Here is a 19670-nt window from a genome sequence, read left to right as displayed (position 1 = left end):
CACCCCCACCCCGGGCCTGTGGGCTCGGCCCTACCCCCTTCACCAAAAAATAACTTAATATCTCTGTGGAGGGACTAGAGAGAGAGGGCTCCAGTTCCGCTCTGGTCCATCCCTGGGTCCGCCCTGTTTGGATTGAGACAGTCAGCCACAATCTTCCCCGGCCATGTCTGTGTCCAGGGGGTGGTGAAGGTACCCAGTCCCCCTCCCTTTGGTACCCTTCCCCGCTTCCTCTTCCCCATCCCCCTGCCCCTGGCTCCTGGAAAGGGAACAGCCCAAAAGTACTAGAGTGGATCCTGAAGGGGATGGAACCTTCCTGAGCTGTCTTGGACAGGGGGTCAAGCGATGTAGCTTACCCAGCACAGGCAGCCCAAGGCTGAAGCTCCATCTGAGCTGGGCAGGAAGTTGGGGGAAGGTGGGGGTGTCAGCCTCAGCCACCAGCAGTGGACAGTGCCCAGACATCAAGCAGGAAGCCCAGGAAGGGGGTGTTTTGCAACCCCACAGCTCAGCTTGAGGAAGGCTCTTTCCCACTTCCCGCTGCTTGCTGCAATTGTAGCTTCTGCATTGGCCCCGACGCAGGGGAAGAGATTTTTGGTTCCCAGTCCGGGGTGACTAGGAGCCCCATACTTTGGCAAGGGTCAGTCTGGGGGAAAATCAAGTCCTTGGCCCTACCCCCTCTGAACTTCTGCTTGGAAGTCACAGGGCCCTGAGGACTCCACCTCTTTGACTCCAGGGTCTTGGTTGGAGTTCTTCAAAAGTTCCTTGAGCCCAGTATGGCTTCACTGTGTGTAACTTCCTTGTAGAGCTGGCCCCCTGGGGGAGTACAGAGATTATTCAGACACAACAGAGACCTCTGTATTGATAGTACTGAGGCACTAAGAAGCTCCTTGAGTCCTTCCAACAGCCCCATGATGTAGAACTGTTTTTGTCACCATCATGCAGATGAGGGGTCTCACCGCAGCAAAGTTAAGTAACTTGCCAAGAGCACACAGCTAGATAATGATGGAGCTGGAATTCGAACCCGTGTCTGTGAGTCCAAAAGCCATGTTCTTCCCTTCTGGGTTTCACGTCAGTAAATGCACTCGACACCCCCTCCCGTGCTCATGGCTGATTTCACACTTCATGTGTCCACCATCAGCCTCAGTTTCTCTTTCCCACAGGTCCCTCCTTCTCTTGGGCTTCCACATCTTCCAAAAAAAAGATGGAGCTGTTTTGGGAGAACCCAGACACCCCAAATGAGCGGGACATGGGAGGCTGCAATTTGGTGGGAAGAGGCTCATGGCTGGGGAGTGGTCTTGACGCTGCATTTACAGAGCAAGCTCACTTTTTACACAGGCTGTTTGGATGCTAATTTGACAAGGGGTACTCTGATGGAAATTGGGGGGAGCTGAGCCCCCCCCAAGCCACCTCTTGGTACCAGTGCTACTTGCTGGGGTGTTGAGAGGGGTGAGGGGGTAGGAAGGGGCCAGGAGGCTGGACCTCTAGGGAAGGAAGTGCCGCCTGCCGGGGGGCCCTGGCAAGGGTGGAAAGCTGCAGATTTTGTATTCAAGGAAACAAGGCTTCACTGTGCCAGCCCAGCCGAGTCCTGGCTGTACACAGCCAACAGACAGGCTCTCGTGGAGGACAAAACCCCCATTCTGCTTCCACTCTGAGTGGGGCTGCAGCCTCCTGGGGCCAAGCAGGGCCCGGGGATCACAGCCAGGGCTCTCCTGAGAGCAGAGGACAGGGAGGAGAAGAGCCTGCCCTCCTGGGAAGCCACCTGCCACAGCAGAGTGCAGGAGGGGAGATCAGACAGAAAACGGGGAGCTGGGCTTCCATCCTTGTCCGCTTGCCCTCCCTGGGCCTCAGTCTCCCCTTCTATAAAAGGAGCAAGCTGTTTCTGATGATTTGCAAAGGTCCTTTGGCTCTGACCTTCTTACATGTATTTCTGAGGGGTCCTGGGCCCTTTCGGATGTCAGAAGTGCCTCGCAGGGTCTTCTGGTATATCCATTCAGCGTTGGTTGAGCAGACTTCCTGGGGACGGAGATCGAGGGAGAAGAGGGGATCCACTGTCACTGATCTCACACTCACAGCCATGCAGTTTCCTCCTAGAAGAGGCCTCAGGGGTTGAGTCTCACCCCTCCCCCCATTTTACAGAAGAGGAAACTGAGACCCAGAAAGATGTAGTGACTTGCTCTCAGCATCGTGGGGAGGTTTTCAGTGTTGGAACCAGAGCATCGTTGTCTGTACGATGGGGATAGTGGTCCCCGCTTCTCGGGGTGGCACTCGGAGGAGTGATGCACATAGAGTGCTGGCCCAGTGCAGGGCACAGGGAGGCACCGCTTCACGTAGCCTGGACTGAGTCCCCTTCCCTGTGCGGCCCCAAGATGCGTTCAGCACCTCTCATCTCCCACTCCTCTTCCTCCCTCCCTCTGCCCGTCCATTCAGGGCTGTTTCTAGAACCCTCCAGGCAAGGTGGGGCATGGTATGGCCCTAGAGAGCCATAAGAGTGCCCACCCTGGGGCTAGCAACAGACTAGGTGGGGCTCGGGAGGGTTCAGTAAGCCGAGACCTGCCAGAAAGGTAGGCGGCCATGTGATTCTGAACCTGCTGTGGAATCTGAGGAAGATGCCCTAGTTCCATCTGCCTTGCCTAGCTCGTCCCCAGCCACTTCGTCTCATGACCCTTGCGTCAGAGAGGCAGGCTTCCCTTTCCTTCTAGCTGGCCCTTCCCTTCACAAGCTCCTAAGGCAGCCCTGCCCTCCCCTCCGCTCCCCTCCGCTCCCCTCCTCTCCCCTCCCCCTGCTCTGCCTCCCTCTGGGTCACTCTGCAACTCTTCCGAGTCCCTCCTGGAAGGCAATCTGGCAGAGCCATGGGCCCTGGAGCAAGTCATTTAAACCTTTCCAAGCCTCCAGTCCTCACCCTGGAACAGGAATGCTGGTAATGCCCACCTTACAGGGTTATTGTAAAGTGCCTAACCCAGTACTTGGCACAGAGTAAGTACTTACTAAGTACTGTTGCCATCAGCCCCAACTCAAGATACACCCTCTCCTGGCCCTCTCGTAGGACCCCTCACCCTGGTCATTAGGGCTGGTACCGAGATAGCTCCGCAATAGCCACTGGCTGCCTCCACTTACCCCCGACAGAGCTGCCTGGCCTGGCAGGCTGGCAACAGCCCTTTGCTTTGGTCTGGAGGGACAGGCGCCCAGCATGAGAATTCTTTTCTCCAGCTGAACAGACGCTCTGATTGACAGGTACATATGGCCTGGATAAATAACAAAAATGGAGAAACGAATTCATTATCACTTAATTACGTGGAAGGCAGGTGGCAGAAAAAAGGGAGAGCAAACAGCAGCTCTGGAATGTTACAGAACTGGAACCCCAGTCTGCCACTGCCCAGCTGGGCAATTCTGGGCAGGATACGGGCCTCGGTTTCCCCTGGGGCTAAGGAACCTACTGGTAAAGTTCTGAGGATCAGGTGTAAAAAACCCTGAGCCTTTGTAAACAGTTCATCATGGTGTCTGGTCTGTGGGCTGTTTACATAATAGATGATGGTTTTGAAAAACACGAGGTCCACTCACATGATCATTCTAACAACAAATATTTTATGAAGTTCCTGCTATGTGTAAGTTCCAGAGAACAGAGTGAAGCATCGAGTTCTTGCTCTCAAGAGGCCCAAGGTCTCATGGAGAACAGTGGCATTTAGGGGTTTAGGGGTAGAGACGATGCACCCAAGGGCTAGAAATGAATGGTGCCTTTCTTTATTTCTGTCTTGAGGACTGAAAGCTATCATGAAGGACACCGTGGTGACCTGCAGCCAGCCCCCTGCCCCATGCCCCTTCCTCATTAAACAGAGCCACCAGGTCCAACTGTTCTCAAAGGAGCCTGTGTGCATTATTTAGGGAACTGAATTTAGTCCTCACACCACACAGTGAGGTGGGTACTATTATTATCCCCATGTGACAGATGAGGAAGTCAAGGTTCAAGGAGGTTGAGTCACATGTCCAAGGTTATTATAAGTGGCAGTGGCAGGGTTAGGAGCAGGTCTTCCTTTAGGGAGCCCCCAGAGGCCAAGTGAAGACTGATTTTATGATTGTGGGGGTTGGGTGGCCTTCCAGAGCCCTGGGGGGAAATCCTCCATGAGAGATAGAGAGGTTGAGTTGTTCACCTGCAGCAGCCAAGAACTGTCTTGGGGGGGGCGGGGCTTGCCCACACCCCTGAGGAGGGAGGAATTTCCAACCTCAGTCCCCATCTCTGTCCCTCCCACTTCCCTTCTGCATCTGAGTCACCTCTCCTCTCCCTGTCCCCAAGGATTTTGGTTCCCCTTTGGTTTGCACCTTCCTGCCTTCTCTTCCTGGTCTCTTCTCCACTCTCCTTGTCACCTGTGTCGGAGGCCTGGACCTGGCCTCAGCTGAAAGAGTCCAGGCTTAGGGACTGACAGCATTGTTGCCTCGGGGAGGTCAGAGTCCCTTTCTGCAAGACCAGCCCCGCTGGAGGAGGCAAGTCACTTTGCAGCATCTGCAGGGTTGGTCCCCACACCCTCCAGCAGCTCAGTTCCCTCTTGCTGCCCAGCAGCCTTCTCCTTGGCTGACTTCTGCTTTTCAAGGACAGCAGAGAAGGGGACTTCGGGGCCAGGCAAGTGTGGCGAGATGGGGATTCCTGAGCCTTGAGCAGGCCCTTCCTGCACCTGGCCCCTGGTCTGATCGAGAAGACTGTCGTCGGCCCACTCCCACTTAATCCTTTCTTAGCATCCGACAAGATGATCGTTGCCCATTTTACAGATAAGGAGACTGGGTCTCAAAGTTCATGTGACTTGTTCAAAGTCACACAGCTAGTAAGGGGCAGAGGCAGGATTTGAACCTGGGTCTGTCTGACTCCACGTCACGTGCACTCTTACAGCGGTCCACAGACCAGCAGCATCGGCATCACCCAGAGCTCGTTAGAATGGCAGATGCTCAGGCTCCACCCTAGACCTACCAGATCAGAGTCTGCGTGGTAGCAGGACTCCCCAGGTGTGCACACTGAAGCCTAAAAGCCAGGCCACCCCGCAGCCATGTCCCTGTCACTTGCCTCAGGCAGCTACTTAGTCAGTCTGAGCTGTAAGGGGATAACAAGATAAATGAGGTAAAGATTAAGTTAAGTAATAAGCACCGGATTATATTAGATGTTCAGTAAGTGTCCTTTGTAATCACTATTATAATAATAACTATTATTAAGAGCAGGAAGGGAAGGACGCAGTGGGGGGGAAGCTGGCAGGAAACCCGCTGCCATGCTGCTGGTGACGGAGATGCCCCTTGGTGGTGGCTGTGGCTCAGCCTGAGGTGGTTGAACTGGAGACTAGGATATCCCCAAGCCTTGACAGCCGCCAGCAAATGGCTGTCAACCTGGGGACTCCCACTTGATTCTCAGACTCACTGAAAAGCCACAGGGAAGCCCTGAGCACCATACATGCATGCGCACACGCACACGCGCGCACACACAGGGCTGACACAGGGCACCAGATCAAGTGTCAGATGCCACAGATAGGGCCAGAGGAAGTAGGGAGTGCTGGGCTTTCCCCACATGAGTCAAGCAGTCTGGGGGTGCGGACAGGCGGGAACCCGCACTGCTGAGCAGTGGCTCCCGAGCATGCAGCTGCCACCTGCACTTCCCTCCAAGGGGAAGCAAGCAGCTAGCAAGGCCAGAATTTCTCTGTGGTCTAGAACTTTCCTGCCCCAAGAGATCTGCCTTCCCATTTCACAGAACATAGAGTAGAGACCTAGGAGCCACGGAGGCCTCCCCCTGGAGGGAGATGGGGGAGACCAGGTCTGTTTGAATGTCGAGTCCACAGCCAGGTGAGCCTCGCGGGCTCCTTCTCCAGCTGTCTGTCCTCCTGCGGTCCCCTGCGCTCCCACCCTCCCTAAGCAGCAGCTGTGTAACTGCTTCATTCTGCCATCAGACTGTACAGCATGGCTGCAGGGGGCAGGGGGCATGAGAAGCGACTTTCTGATAGTTCCAAAGCCAAAAAGGGCCGCCTTAGAGAAGGAGTGAGCTTCCTGTCCTCGGAGGTATTCAAGACACCAAGCAGGAAAACTGCATTGGGAATTTGACCCTCACAAAGGGCTAATCAGGATGGTCTCTAATATCCCTTTCAACCCTGAAGTTCTCTGACACGGGGTCTGTAGGCATCAGGACATGACATGCTTTTATCAGGCCTTGTTCAGATCCCACCTGCACCCTTATCCCTATGACCTTGGCCAAGGGACTCCCTCTCTGAACCTCAGTCTCGTCTGTTAAACAGAGATCTTTATGCCTGCTTCACGGAGTTCTTGTGAGAATCTGATACAAAACACTTGGCATAGTACCTGGCACATACTAAGTGCTCAGCAAAGAGTAGCCAGTAACGATAATATTGTTATGAAATGGGGACAAGCCCTGGGTGCAGGGCCAGGGCTTTGACACTACATGCTGTAGGAGTCAGCCACATCCCACCCCAGTGACTGCTGGTTATCAGAACTGGGAGCAGGGAAGCAGCCCGCTGGGTGGGACCGTGCTCAATCCAAAGGAGCAAGGTCTTCCTGGGTGGTGGCTGGCTGCTCCACTTTCAAGGGGGGATGGGAGCAGATTTTGTCACCAGCATCCGGGGCGGCAGCTGCTGAGCCCTCCCTGATGAGAACTATTCAAGGGAGGCGGGTAGGAATGTGGGCACTGTGCCAGGCCCTTTGGTGCTGGGGAAAAGTGCTGAGCTCCCAGCCCGGGAGCTTTGCTGCCAGTCCTGCCGGTGGAATTAGCCTTCCCAGACAGGCCCCAGGCCCGGCTCTTGGCCCAGCCTCCCCTGGTCCTGCAAGCTCGAGAATGTGGGACCCTCCATGAGACCAGGAAGAAGAGGGAGGCAGGAGGAGGAAAGCTGCCAGCTATTGGAGTCCCACAGGCCACCGGCTGTGTGACCCTAGGCTGGTCACTGCCTGTGGGTCTCAGTTTCCCCACATATGAAGCAGGTAGACCAGGCTAACTGGATGGATCTTGTGAGCTGATCTGTCTTTTCCTGGGTCCTCTGAGCCACCTGCAACCTCAATTCCAGCTCAGGGAAAGGGCTGACGGATGAGGGTCCCCCTCAGCCAGACATAGGCCTCTTTCCAGCCATCTTAGAACATCATTCTCTCCTGGGTTACCAGTTGTCCACCTGCTGGCAACACAGTGACAGTCACCCCTTTTGTCACTTCCCTCAGAGGAAGGAAAGCAGTGGGACAGGAGAGCAATCCAGGGCTGAGGCCCCTCTCTCCATCTGCCCACAAAGCGAAAGGCTCTGTCCAGCGGCCCTCGGTCTCTCCACCTCCCCACGTTGCTGGATCTTTGAATCAGGCCTTGTAGGGGAGAAGTGGGACTTCAGAGGAAGGGGAGATGCTGGAGGGACCCTGGGTCATCTTGTCCACCCCCTGCCTCCAGGCCAACCCACCACAACCCTTTCCTCCCAGCCCTGTACTATCAGGACTGGAGCCTGTGGGAGAAACCAGCGTGTTTTTTATCATTACTATTCTAATTATCATCACCATTTTTATATTATATGTGTGAAGTACTTAACATCGTATCAGGCACATAGCTCTTGCTATAACAGCTGCTATTATATGATTAAAATGAAATTAACAGGTTTATGCACCTATGATGTGCTAGGCATTTTATATCTGCAACCTCATTTATTCTTTCATAATCCTAAAGGTAGATATTAACAATAATAATAAATGGTTATTATTATAGTTAGTGCATATTAAGTGCCTACTGTGGGCCAGGCTCTGTGCTAAGAGTCTACTTGTATCGTTTCCTTTAATCCTTGTCTCAATCCTGAGATGGGGAAATTGAGGTTCATGGGGTTTGGTGACTTGACCAGGGTCACCCAGCCACAGTGCAGTGCCACCCAGGTGGCAGGGCTGGAGTTTGGCCCCGGGTTAGTTTTAGCAGAATTGATGTGAGCAGAGACCTTCAAGGCCATCCCCAGCTTCAGACGATGTCAGAGCCAAGGGTGGATGTCCGTTCACAGGGGTCTCATGGGAACAGCCCTCTCCAAGATTGCCTCCTCTGGGGGCCCCACCTCCCACCCTAGCACTTGGCTTCTCCCAGCCCTCTGTCTCCTTCCTTTGGTGATTGATTAGTTGGCACTGTGGCCAGTCCCTGCATTGTCCCCCTGGGGGCTGGAGCCTGCCCAGGATGGAGCCCAGCACCGGTAATTGATTGGCCCTTGATTAATACAGGCCGGGGTTCAAACTGTGGTTTGAGCCAAGGCCCAGCCAGGCCTGGGAGCTGCCAGAGACAGAGGGATCCAGAGCCCACATTTCCGTCCAAGTTTGGACACTTTATCTGCACTTCCTATGATACTGAGCTGCCCCTGGCTTCAGCAGAAACCCATACACTTGAGCAGTAAATAAAGCTGGGGTGCAGGGAGAGGCAGGTGGGGTGGCAGAGAGAGCAGGACATGGGACCCATAGGGCTAGTTCTGAACCTCTGACCGGCTGGATCTCAGGCAGGTACCTTCACTGATACAATCCCCCTTCCCTGAGCCTGAACTGCCAGACTGCTGAGTGCAGGAGTTGTAAAGAGAAAGTGCCCTGCACACAGTGGGGGCTTAGCAGAGGTAACCAAATCTCACCGTAGCAGTGGTAGCTGCCATTTATGGAGCTGGCTCTGTGTGCCGGGTGCTTGGCTAAGTACTTGGTATATGTGAGCTCAGTCGATCCTCAGTGACTCCTTGAGAAGCATTCCAGCATGGTTTCTCAACCTCAGCACCATTGACATTTGGGGCCAGATAACTCTGTGGTGGGGGCTGTCCTGAGCACTGTAGGATGTTTAGCAGCATCCATGGCCTCCAGATGGCAGTAGCACCACCTTTCCAGTTGTGACAACCAGAAATGTCTCCAGACATTGCCAGGTGTTCCAGGGGGGTGGCATATATACTCCCACTTGAGAACCAGCTGCATTATGCAGTTCAGGAGCGCAGGCAGCCTGGCTCCAGAGCCCTGACATGTCATCACTGCCCTTCCTTGGAACCCAAGTTCAGAGTGCAAAGGGGCTTTGTTTTCCTGGGGGGCGCTGTGGAGGGGAGTGCGTGTGATTTGTACAAGGCTGCTGCCAGGGTCAGGCAGCAGCAGCCCAGCCCCTCCATCCACCGCAAACAGGCTCCAAAGATGGAAGGAGAACCCTCTGCTGTGCCCCTGCGAGGACCCTCCAGCTCCAGGTGGAGGCTGGACCGTGGGAGCTTCAGTCTTCCTGACCCTCCCAAGTCCTACACTCTCTACCACCCCGGCAATGCCACTGCCCACAGGGACCTCTGGCCCATCTGCCCCCACCCCAGCCCTCTCACCCTGTGGTGGGAAAGAAGGACTCAGGACCCTGTTCCCTCTAGGGTCCCCAAGACCCATCTTTCCCATGCTGCATCACTTCCAACCACTGACTCACTTGCCTGTGAACTATTTATACCCCTTGCACAAATGCTCCCCTTGGCGCTCCAGGCAGACATCTGTGTTCTGCTGGCAGCCCCAGGACATGTGGTGGGGCGGGAGGGTGGGGGGCTGGGCACAGAGTAAATGTGCGGGTTTATGAATCCAATGGACTGGGGGTGGAAGCCCTGCTCCTTACTTCAGTGTTACCTTGGGCAGGTCACTTAGCCTCTCTGAGCCTCCATTGTAAAATAAGGTTATCAGGAGGAGTAAGTGAAGTTTCCAGCACAAAGACAGATTTCAGTAATTGGTTGCTATTAGATGTCCAAAGTTATGCAAAGCTTATGTATGAAGGTACTTCAGAAAGTTCATGGAAAAATGGAATTAAAAGATAATATTAATCTTTCCATGAACTTTTTGAAAACCTCTTGTATAATTAAAGAAGGGCGAAGGGAGCTGGGAGCCCCAAAGAGGGCACAGGAATGAGATGCGTGTTCATGTAGATCTCTGAGCCCCCAGGACATAGGTTTCTGGAACTCAGCCCCTCCGTGTCACACTGCTGTCACCTAGCCAGCTTGAGGCCTTAGGGACTACACAAGACTTCTTTAGGTGCCGAAAAGCCTGTTTTGCCATCCGTGAGACCACTTTCCCCACCCCACTCCCTCGTCCCCAGCTGTTCCAGGAGACAGGCAGGGCAGGTGTTGGGTTAGCCTGATAAGAAGGCCTGGCTGGGCCACACAAACAGTGTCCTCATCCGCCAGGCTGTGTGCTCCAGCCAGGGGACGGCCTGGCGGCCATCTCTGACCCAAACTCTTAGCAAAAGGAGGCCAGTAGAGACATGTCGAGACATTTAGACTCTGCTCCCCTCCCCCATCCCTGTCGCAGCCAGGCCTTTGGTGATTAAAGAGAGAGAGAGAACTAAGTGTGCTGGGCAGAAGCATCGTTATCGCCTGATCACTGTTCCAGGCTTTCCAGCACCCAGCCCAGCCATATCTCCACCACTCCCTGCAGGCATCCTGCACAGCTTGTGCCTTGAACACACCCTGGGCCTCCTCCTGGAAACTAGAAGTAGATCTTCCTCCTGCGACCTCTGGTCCTCCTCCTGCCTCCCTCCTGGATAAAACACTCAGCAAAGGCAGAGACCCCGTCTTAGATGTCCCTCCATTCTTCCTGTGTTATTTATTCATTCAACATTTTTTGAGCATCTACTATGTGCTTTTTACACACACACACACACACACACCCAGTACACAGCATAAGCTGGGAGGCGTCAAATAGACTCCCCAGGACAGAGGGTGCTGGGTGAGAAGAGCCACTTACTGAATGGACAGGGGCCACCTTTCACATCTGTGTCACATCTTCTATGTCGGTGCTTCTCAATGGAATGGTTTTACCCCCAGAGGACATGTGGCGATGTCTGGGAGACATTTTTGGCAGTCCCAACTCAGGAGAGATGCTACTATAAACATCCTACAGCACACAGGACAGCCCCCCACAGCAAGGAATTATCCTGCCCAAAATGTTAACACTCTGAGGTTGAGAAACCCTGCCCTCACCAAGGCTCTGCCCCCTAGGGTGGAGCCAGGGAGTGGGGGACAGGTGGGCCCAAGATGTCCCTCAAGCGCCCATGGAAGTGCTGGTAAGCCAGCTGGTCCTGGAGGTGGTCAGTGAGTGCTAACCTCAGAGCCCAATCTGCACCCCCATGGTATTGTGAACTCTTTCTTGCTGCTTCTTCATATCACATTCAGTACAGGGAGGCTATGATTTCAGCTTCCTTGTGCCACAGACTTGTCCAAAAGTTAGCACTGTTCAACATGCAGGAGGCTGCTAGGCCACGTGAGTTCCCCGTCATCAGAAGCAACCAAGCAGAAGCCGAGCCACACAGCAAGACTCCTCCTGGACTGAGGTCCCTTCCAGCTGTGACAAGATGACTTGGTTGCTAGTAGATGCCTTCTGAGCCCCAGGCTCCTTATACTCAGGCTTTTGTCCTCTCTTACTGGTCAGGCATCAAGTGTGCCAAGATGTATTCTTTTCACTCACAGGTACGATGCTGGGCGGGATGGCTTCATCGACCTGATGGAGCTAAAGCTCATGATGGAGAAACTTGGAGCCCCCCAGACCCACCTGGGCCTGAAAAACATGATCAAGGAGGTGGATGAGGACTTTGACAGCAAGCTCAGCTTCCGGGAGGTAAGTCCCGACCCAACCCCATTCCCCACCATGGACTACACCTGGGGACTTGGTGTCCCGGGAGAGGCTCATCCCGTACCCCCAGCCCCCATCACTGAATGACATTGTCATTGAACAGCCAGCTGTGAATGGCTGAGGCTTCAGGGGGCTTCCCCGTGCCCGCAGCAGGGGGCATTCCGATATGCCCTAAGTGAGAAGGAGGGACATCCATTCCTTCATCCAGTGAGCATATATTGAGTGATTTCTGTATACCCAAACCTGTGCAGACTGCGGGGTACAGAAAAAGGCCCTATGCTCCTAGAGTCCTGGAGTGTAGAAGCAGAGACACCACAGAGGAAGACAACACAGCACTGTGATTCCAGAGAAGAGGAGGGGCCGGACAAGATAGATGGGTACTGCAGGCCCGAGAGGGGCCGGGCACAGTGCTAAGGGACTTCACGCTCGGGAACTCACTCATTCGTCACTCTGAGACAGGAGCTATGGGCAAGCCCGAAAGCCAGCCAGCAGTGGCACTGGGGGATGCCTTCTGGAAGAGTCAGGCTCAAGCTGGGTCTGGGAGAGCTGGCAGGAAGCGTAAAGAGGCAGGGAAGGAGACAGGTGGCAGGGGCAGCTGGGGGACACAAGTGGCCAGGGAGGAAGGTGTGGGCAGTACAGGGTTTGGAGTCCACAGATGTGTTCAAATCCTTCTGACACTGAGACTTTGGGCAAGTCTTTTACTGTCCCTGAACCCTCCTCATCCTGCAAAATGGGCACAATCATCGTACCTTTAGGACTCAGTAAATGGAATGTGGGGCAGATTTGTCTGGGGAGCAGTGGAAGACCAAGATGAGGGGTAGGTTGAGGCCACATCGTCAGTTTTGACTGGAGCTGGGCATGGATTGAGCAAGGCTGCAGTGACCCAGGATCCTGAGAGGACAGGGGATGAGTCCCCTGACCTCCCATCTTACAGATGGGCAAACAGAGACCCAGAGAGTGGGGGCACGGGAGCACCGAGGGGCGTGGACCCAGCCCTCTGGCTCCCAGCCCCGCGAGCCGGCACACCTCCCTTTCTCCAGGGGAGGCCCGAGGCTGGGGCCGGGGAGGGGCTCCTTTCCCTCCCCTCCTGACACCGCGTGCCCCCTCCCTCTGCAGTTCCTCCTGATCTTCCGCAAGGCGGCGGCTGGGGAGCTGCAGGAGGACAGCGGGCTCTGCGTGCTGGCCCGCCTCTCCGAGATCGACGTCTCCACCGAGGGCGTCAAGGGGGCCAAGAGCTTCTTCGAAGCCAAGGTGAGGAGCCTGAGCACTGCACGGAGCCTGGGGCGGGGGGTGCCCTGACCGCAGCTCCAGGACAGAGAGCCTGGGTGAGCTTGAGGGTTAGCATGTCCCCTTCCTGTCCCTGCTGAGGCTGCAGACAGAGATGGAAACACCTGGCTGGGCAAGGCCCACAGCACTCCTGGTTTCGCCTCCCATTCCAGGCTGTGATCCTTTCACAGGGGTGTGTACTTTTGTAGAGGGGACAGGGACCACCTTGAGTTGTCCCAGCCCTGGCACACACAGCTACTACCCCAAGGACAGGGCCTTAAGAGGGAAGAGCCCAGGAGACAGCAGAGGAGCCCAGAAACATAGCACAGGCTCCCCAGGGCCTCTCAAAAACACTGCTCCTGCCAGCTCCAGTCTGGAGGAAGCATGGGGTGCCCCAGCGGCCACCTGCATGCCCAGCACCTTCCCCTTGCAGCACATGCTTAGATGGAGAGGACAGGTATGGTCTAGTGGCTCCTGCCTGCCCAGGGCACCCACTTTTCCTTATTTCTCCCTCATTCCATGTAACAGTAAGAACATTCCTTCTAGAGGCCACCTCCTGCCTCCCTCTGGGCTTCTGAGTGTTGATGGGCTGTTCCAGGGTCCATGAGCGGAACCAGGATGCACCTAGGTTCCCTGGACAGGAAACAGGAGAAGGACAACACCACATCAGAACTCACCCTTACAGGAATCTTGTTCTGCCTCAGCCACCAAATATACATTATCTCTTTTAAGCCTCCCAACGAACCCATGAGATCAGAGTTACTGAGCACCAGGTTCTAAGTGGAGAAACAGGCTCAAGCAAATGAAGTGCCTGGCCCGGGGCCGGAGCTGGTGACAGCTGCTGTGTGTATTGCTGGGTGGGATGCAGCAGAAGGGATCCCAGAGAAAACAGCCCACGGTGGCAGTGTGCAGACCCCTGCAGCGCTGACCCTTGACCCCCTCCCCCCTCCCCACCAGGTCCAGGCCATCAACGAGTCCAGTCGCTTCGAGGAGGAGATCAAGGCTGAGCAGGAGGAGAGGAAGAAGCAGGCGGAGGAGATGAAGCAGCGGAAAGCGGCCTTCAAGGAGCTGCAGTCCACCTTCAAGTAGCCGGGGCTGCGGCGACTGCCCTGCCCGGGCCCCAGCCCAGCGCCCAGTGCAGCGGGCAAGGGCGGGCATGTGGAGGGCCGGGTCGAGCCAGAATCCTTGCCTCTGTCTGACCGGACCACCACTCAAAACCTGAGAATGTCTGTGAGTGCAGCGAGTGGAGGGGTCTCACGGAGGTGGCCCGGCAGCTCTCCGCTCCCTTCCGCTGTTCCTGAGGCTGCGACACCAGCGCTGGCTGCCTGCCTGGCCCAGCCTTCCCTGGCATCCCCGCGTCCCTCCCACACCCTGGCTGCCCTACTGCCTGCTCCAGGCCCAGCTCCGGCTCTAGGCCCCTCCTGCCCCTGTGCCTGCCCTCCACACATGTCCCCCCTCCCTGCCCAGGGGCCACCTGCCCTTAACCAGCAGGTACGCTGCCCCTGGAGACCTCCAACAGCCCCTTCCCAGACAGGGGAGCATCAGAGATGGGAAGACTTGCGGCCACCTCCATAGAGCAGGACCCGAGGGGCTTATCGGAGGCATGAGGGGGCCCCTCCCCAAGACCTTTTCCTCCAGCTCTGCCTCTTCTATCTGCTGGAATGGTGGTGGGTGGGGAGCTTCTGTTTTGGTGAAGGGACCCAGGTGCCTGGCACCCCATGCTGATGGGGACACTGAGCCCGGCCGGGCAGGGTGAGGGGCAGCTGTGCCAATCTACCTCATAGGCACACAACTCTGATGGGCATGCCGTGGGGTCATGGGCAGGGAAGTCTCTGGGGGGCAGAAACATCACTCCCTAGCACCCACAGAACAACCTGAGGGTCCCCAGGGCTCTGGAGAGAGTAGGGTGGGAGGTGAAATTGGCACCTTCATAGGGAAGGAAGCCAGCGCTTCATCTCGGTTCTCTGGGAAGCGTCCAAGAAGTGCTTTAAGTGTGTTGCATGCACCGGGCGGTCAGGAGCGGGGCTCAGCCCTTTCATCATCCTTCCCCAAGTGATGTCCACCGCCTTGTCACCGGCGACGGGACCTGCCTGTCATGCCCACCCCCTGGGGGTCCCCCCCTGCCCATCACCGCAGCTCCCCATGTGCACGCTCACGTGTGTGTGTCTGTTGCTGTGTCGTGAAACTGTGATTGTCACCCAGTCCCAACAAGTGAACGGCCATCGAGGCCACAGTTATGCAACTTTCAGTGTGTGTCATCCTTCCCCAAGTGATGCCCCCCGCCTTGTCACCGGCGACGGGACCTGCCTGTCATGCCCACCCCCTGGGGGTCCCCCCCTGCCCATCACCGCAGCTCCCCATGTGCACGCTCACGTGTGTGTGTCTGTTGCTGTGTCGTGAAACTGTGATTGTCACCCAGTCCCAACAAGTGAACGGCCATCGAGGCCACAGTTATGCAACTTTCAGTGTGTGTCATAACAGCATCACTGCTTTTTAAACTCAATAACTCTTTATTTTAGTAAAATGCCCCAACAGTCCACGAAGCTCCCGTTGGGCTTGCAGAGGTTTTATTTTTTTGGCCTTAGAATCTGCAGAAATTAGGAGGTACTGAGCCCAGCGCAGCAGCAGCCTTGGCCCTGGATTGCGTTTGCCTTAGTGGATATGTTTATACAGATGAATATAAAATTTTCTTTTCTGTTGGCTTTTTGCTTTTTATTTTTATTCCTCCCTTCTCACCAAAAAAAAAGCTACTTCTTCATTCGGTGGTACGATTATTTTTTTTAACTAAAATAAGATAAAATTCTATATTCTCATGTCTGTGTGGTTCTTGATGGTTAGTGGGGGAGGGGAAGGGCTGGGAAAGGAGGGGACAGGGATGAGGTCACCTGGGGCAATCACGTCAGAAGCCTGGGAGAAGAGGGGACTCTTCCAAATGGAAGGTTGGTTAGTGTTTGGTGCCACACACCATTACCTGGCACTAGTCTAAGCGCTTTACATATATTAATTCATATAATCCTCACAACCAGCCCACGTAGAGGGTCATATTTTTATTCCTATTTTGCAGGTATGGGGAGGCCTGGAAAGTCTCCCAGAGGCACACAAGCAAGTGGGGCAGCAGGATGCTGAGATCACAGCCTGTGCCCTAACCATTTAGCAACCCTGCCTCAAGAGTTCAGGGAGGAGGAGCTGCATCTCCACGGGGCCGTGGCACACAACATAGTGGCATTAAAGCCAAGGGGATTCTGGTGGGTGCACCCTAGAGCCCTCTAAGCACCCCCTGCCACACACAGAGACACCCAAAGTCTTGAACAGGCTGGAAATTACCCCAGGGGTGGTGGGATGGCAAGCAGGGTGGACAACAGCAGCTCCCTGTGCGGCTTTGGACAAATCAGGTGCCAACTGGATCTCAGTCTCCCCATCTTTTCAATAGGAGGGTGGGCTAGGGGCCTTCCTAGCCCTGTGGTTTCCCCTGGGGCAGGGCACCCCGCTTTCCCAGGCACAACCTGAAGTGAGGTGGGGGAATGTGACTTTAGGATTAGGCTGGGGGTCACTGCCCCCGGGTGGTCAGGGGTGGTACTACAGCAGCCAGGATGCCCCACGCCCTCTGGCTTCCTCTCAGGCCCTGCCTGGGGAGAGCTGCATCCTCCCAGTGTATTTCCTAGGGCACATACCCCCGCATGCTACCCAATGCCCGAGATGCCACCTCTATCAATGCAAGATTTTAGGTTAAGTAAGCATTGTCTTTTAATAACTTTCTCCAAGGGAAAACCATCAGAATTTCCAGCATCCTATTGGAGAAGGTCTCAGTAACAAGGGACAAAGGGTACTGAAAGAGAAGGGCTCAAATTCCAGCTCCAGAGCTCGAGCCCCGTGGCCTGGCAGTGGACATGGGCTCAAGCCCTTGGAACGTGAGAGACGGGGACTGGCTGTCCATACCAGGGCCCTCCACCGACAGGCCCTCAGCCTCAGCCTGCATAGGACTCCCACTCCCAGCCCAGGCAGAGGAAGCAGATTCAGGAATAAAGAGGCCTGGAGTGATGCAGGGACCAAGAGAAATGGCTCCTTTAAACCCTCCCCAAGTCCCACCCTCTCATTTAGCCTCCCCTGCACTGAGTTCAGGCCCCATCACCAAACCCCGAACCCCCAACTAAACCCCCAGTACTTCTATCTCATTTTGAGAAGCTCTGCCAGCCCTTCAGCCGGCCCCCTAATTGGGCCTCACCAGAAACATAACAGCTGCCACCCCAGAGTCCCATCCCTGTGGCCAGAAAATTCAAACCCCAGCCAGTGCACCTGCCCCATTTCTCAGGCTTTCACCCCACCCCCTCCACTCCCAACTTTGCATTGCTTCTGCAGAGGCCCAGGGGCATCTCTGACCACCCACCCCACCCCTCAGCTCAGCCTCCATCAGGTCACCCAAGATTATTTTTCCAGTACCATCTGGCCCCAAGGGGCTCATGGACTTTGAGGTCTCAGGTCCTGGGAGGCCCCACTCCAGACCCTGGAAATCCTGGGGTTCCATGGGATGGATGTATGGATTCAAGCATCTTCACACTCTCAAATCCTCAAGTTCACTCTGGACATGGAATCTGCTTTGAAGGAATCCTTTCCCAACCTGCACTCCATCAAGCTTCCACTCAACAAATCTCTTCTCACATGGAGCTCCTAGCCCTTGGCCCATCTCTCCAAAGACATCACCCTGTCCCGCAGGAAGCTCCTCCAGTGCTGAACGGGGTCTTGTCATCCCTGTATCCCCAGTCCTAGCACAGGGCCTGCACATGGTCGGTGCTCAGTGAGTGTGGGAGGAATGAATGAATGAATGAATATTTTCTGTGTATAAGGTATGTCGGTGCCTCGCAGTTTAGGCAAACAAAACTCACACCTTTAAATATGCAAGTTAATCCAACTCCAAGCCTCCAACCACCAATCACAGGAAATCCACTCTCCCAGGGCTCCACTCTGCACATATCCAAAAAAACCCCTAGGGCTGCTTCTTCAGACCTGTTATCTTGGCCAGAAAATCAGGTCAGCCAACCTAGCATCACTACTGTATCTTAGGCAGTTGGGCACTGGGGTAATGGCATCCTCTAACCGGCTGCTCCCTGCCCCAGGGCTGGGGTCAGGAGGAGTCAGGAGGGGCTGGCACCAGCTGCACACATGCTCAGAGGCAGCTCCTGCCCCTGCCCAGTTGCTCCCAGCAACAACGGTTTTCTCCTGGCTGTCCCAGGGCACAGCTAAAGGCACCTCCAGGGCTCAGGAAAAGTGCTCAGGATAATCCACAGAGCATTCCCCCAAATCTCTCTCAGCCATTTACAAGTAACCTCTCATATGGAGGGGGCCACAGCCAATGTCCATGCATCCGTCAGGTGCAGTGGGCATACTGCCTGAAGCCTACGGTACCTCTGGGGGCCCACAGAAATGTTTTGATTTCTTTAAAATCAGTAGGCAGTTGGTTAGAGCAGTGTTATAACGCCAAGGTCAAGGGTTCAAATCCTCATACCAGCCAGCCACCAAATAAGTAAGAAAATCGGAAGTAAAAAAATGAATATAACCAAACTGGATTATATTCATCTTTACACTTATATACACATAAAACATAATTTTAGGGCCGGCCTGGTGGCGCACTGCTACAGTGCGCCGCTTGGGAGCGCAGTGGCGCTCCCGCTGAGGGTTCGGATCCCACATACAGACCGGTTCCCACTCACTGGCTGAGCGAGGTGCGGGAGCAACACCAAGGGTTGCGATCCCGTTGCCGGTCCCAGTCCGGTATGGGTGTGACACTGAGGGTTGCGATCCGTTGCCGGACACGAAAAAAGACAAAAAGGAAAAAAAAAAAAAAAAAACATAATTTTAAATATTTTGGGTGGAGGAAGGGGCCCATGAAAGCAAACGTTCCCAGTGACAGTCCAAACTCAAGCTTTCTGGTAAGAACTAGGTGACAACAACAAAGACAATAATAATAATAACAGTAAACACATAGGGTTACCATATGCCAGGCACTCCTCCCAACAGCCCTAGGAGGCAGGCACCATTTTTATTCCCACTTTATAGATTAGGGAGTGAGAGCACAGAGAGGTTGAGTCACTAGCATAAGGTCACACAGCTAGGAAGCAATGGTGCTGGGTTTTCCCTCCTTCCTGGGTATAGTCCAACCTAAGCAAAGCACTCAACATGCTATCTTCAGCATCTGAAGCAGACTAAGATGATCTCAGTTCTCTGCAGGGGCAATTTTTTGGTGCTGGCCTTAAGTAAAAGGCCCCACCTGGTAGATGTCTCAAAACAAGGAAGTTCCCCTAAAGCTGATGCTGTCTGCACCTTCAAGAGCAGCCAGCAACCTCCCTCCAAAAAGGTCAGTTTCTCTGTGAACGTTTATACAAATAATAATAACTCTCTTCATCTGGTATGTCACTGGCAATACATTTGTGGCTATTTCTGTGTTTTTGTGCATGTTTGAATGGGTGGCACATGGCTCTGCATGAGTCTATATAAAACTGAATGCTTTAAATATATGACATTGGCGTGTGCCTGTCTACAGATATGGAGGCGTGGGGGTGTGGGGGTGGGTGTCTGCCTGTGCCTGTATTCTTGGGTATCTATAGGCAAGTACATATAGCTGAGATGGACATTAAGAAATTGCTTTATCTCTCTGAATGCAAATTGACAAGCTCTGACACATAAAAGACCAGTTAGTCATTTCCCAGGTTGCTCAAGGGACATAAAGGCCCAGAGAGGTTGCCCAGGTCCTGAGGTTATCCAGCCAGTCACTGACAGATGGAAACCAGGCATCTTTCCTCTGCTTCCAGACCCTACTAACTCCC

General features: G+C 54.6%; 1 protein-coding gene across 1 annotated transcript in view; it reads left to right on the top strand.

Moving 5' to 3' along the window:
• The window catches only part of EFHD2 (EF-hand domain family, member D2), a gene marked incomplete at its 5' end in the record, with an annotated part of 17112 nt that extends 2007 nt beyond the window's left edge, over window positions 1-15105 (top strand). Inside the window, 3 exons of the mRNA XM_008572855.1 lie at window positions 11424-11571; window positions 12703-12837; window positions 13810-15105. Coding sequence (XP_008571077.1) covers window positions 11424-11571; window positions 12703-12837; window positions 13810-13941 — 415 coding nt within the window. The remainder of the gene's footprint in view (window positions 1-11423; window positions 11572-12702; window positions 12838-13809) is intronic.
• Between the last annotated feature and the right edge of the window lie 4565 nt (window positions 15106-19670).

This window comes from Galeopterus variegatus, unplaced genomic scaffold (assembly GCF_000696425.1).
Source record: "Galeopterus variegatus unplaced genomic scaffold, G_variegatus-3.0.2 Scaffold843, whole genome shotgun sequence".
Classification (NCBI taxonomy): Eukaryota; Metazoa; Chordata; class Mammalia; order Dermoptera; family Cynocephalidae; genus Galeopterus; species Galeopterus variegatus.
The sequence above is the reverse complement of the archived record's forward strand: the minus strand, read 5'-3'. Positions and strand labels throughout refer to the sequence as shown.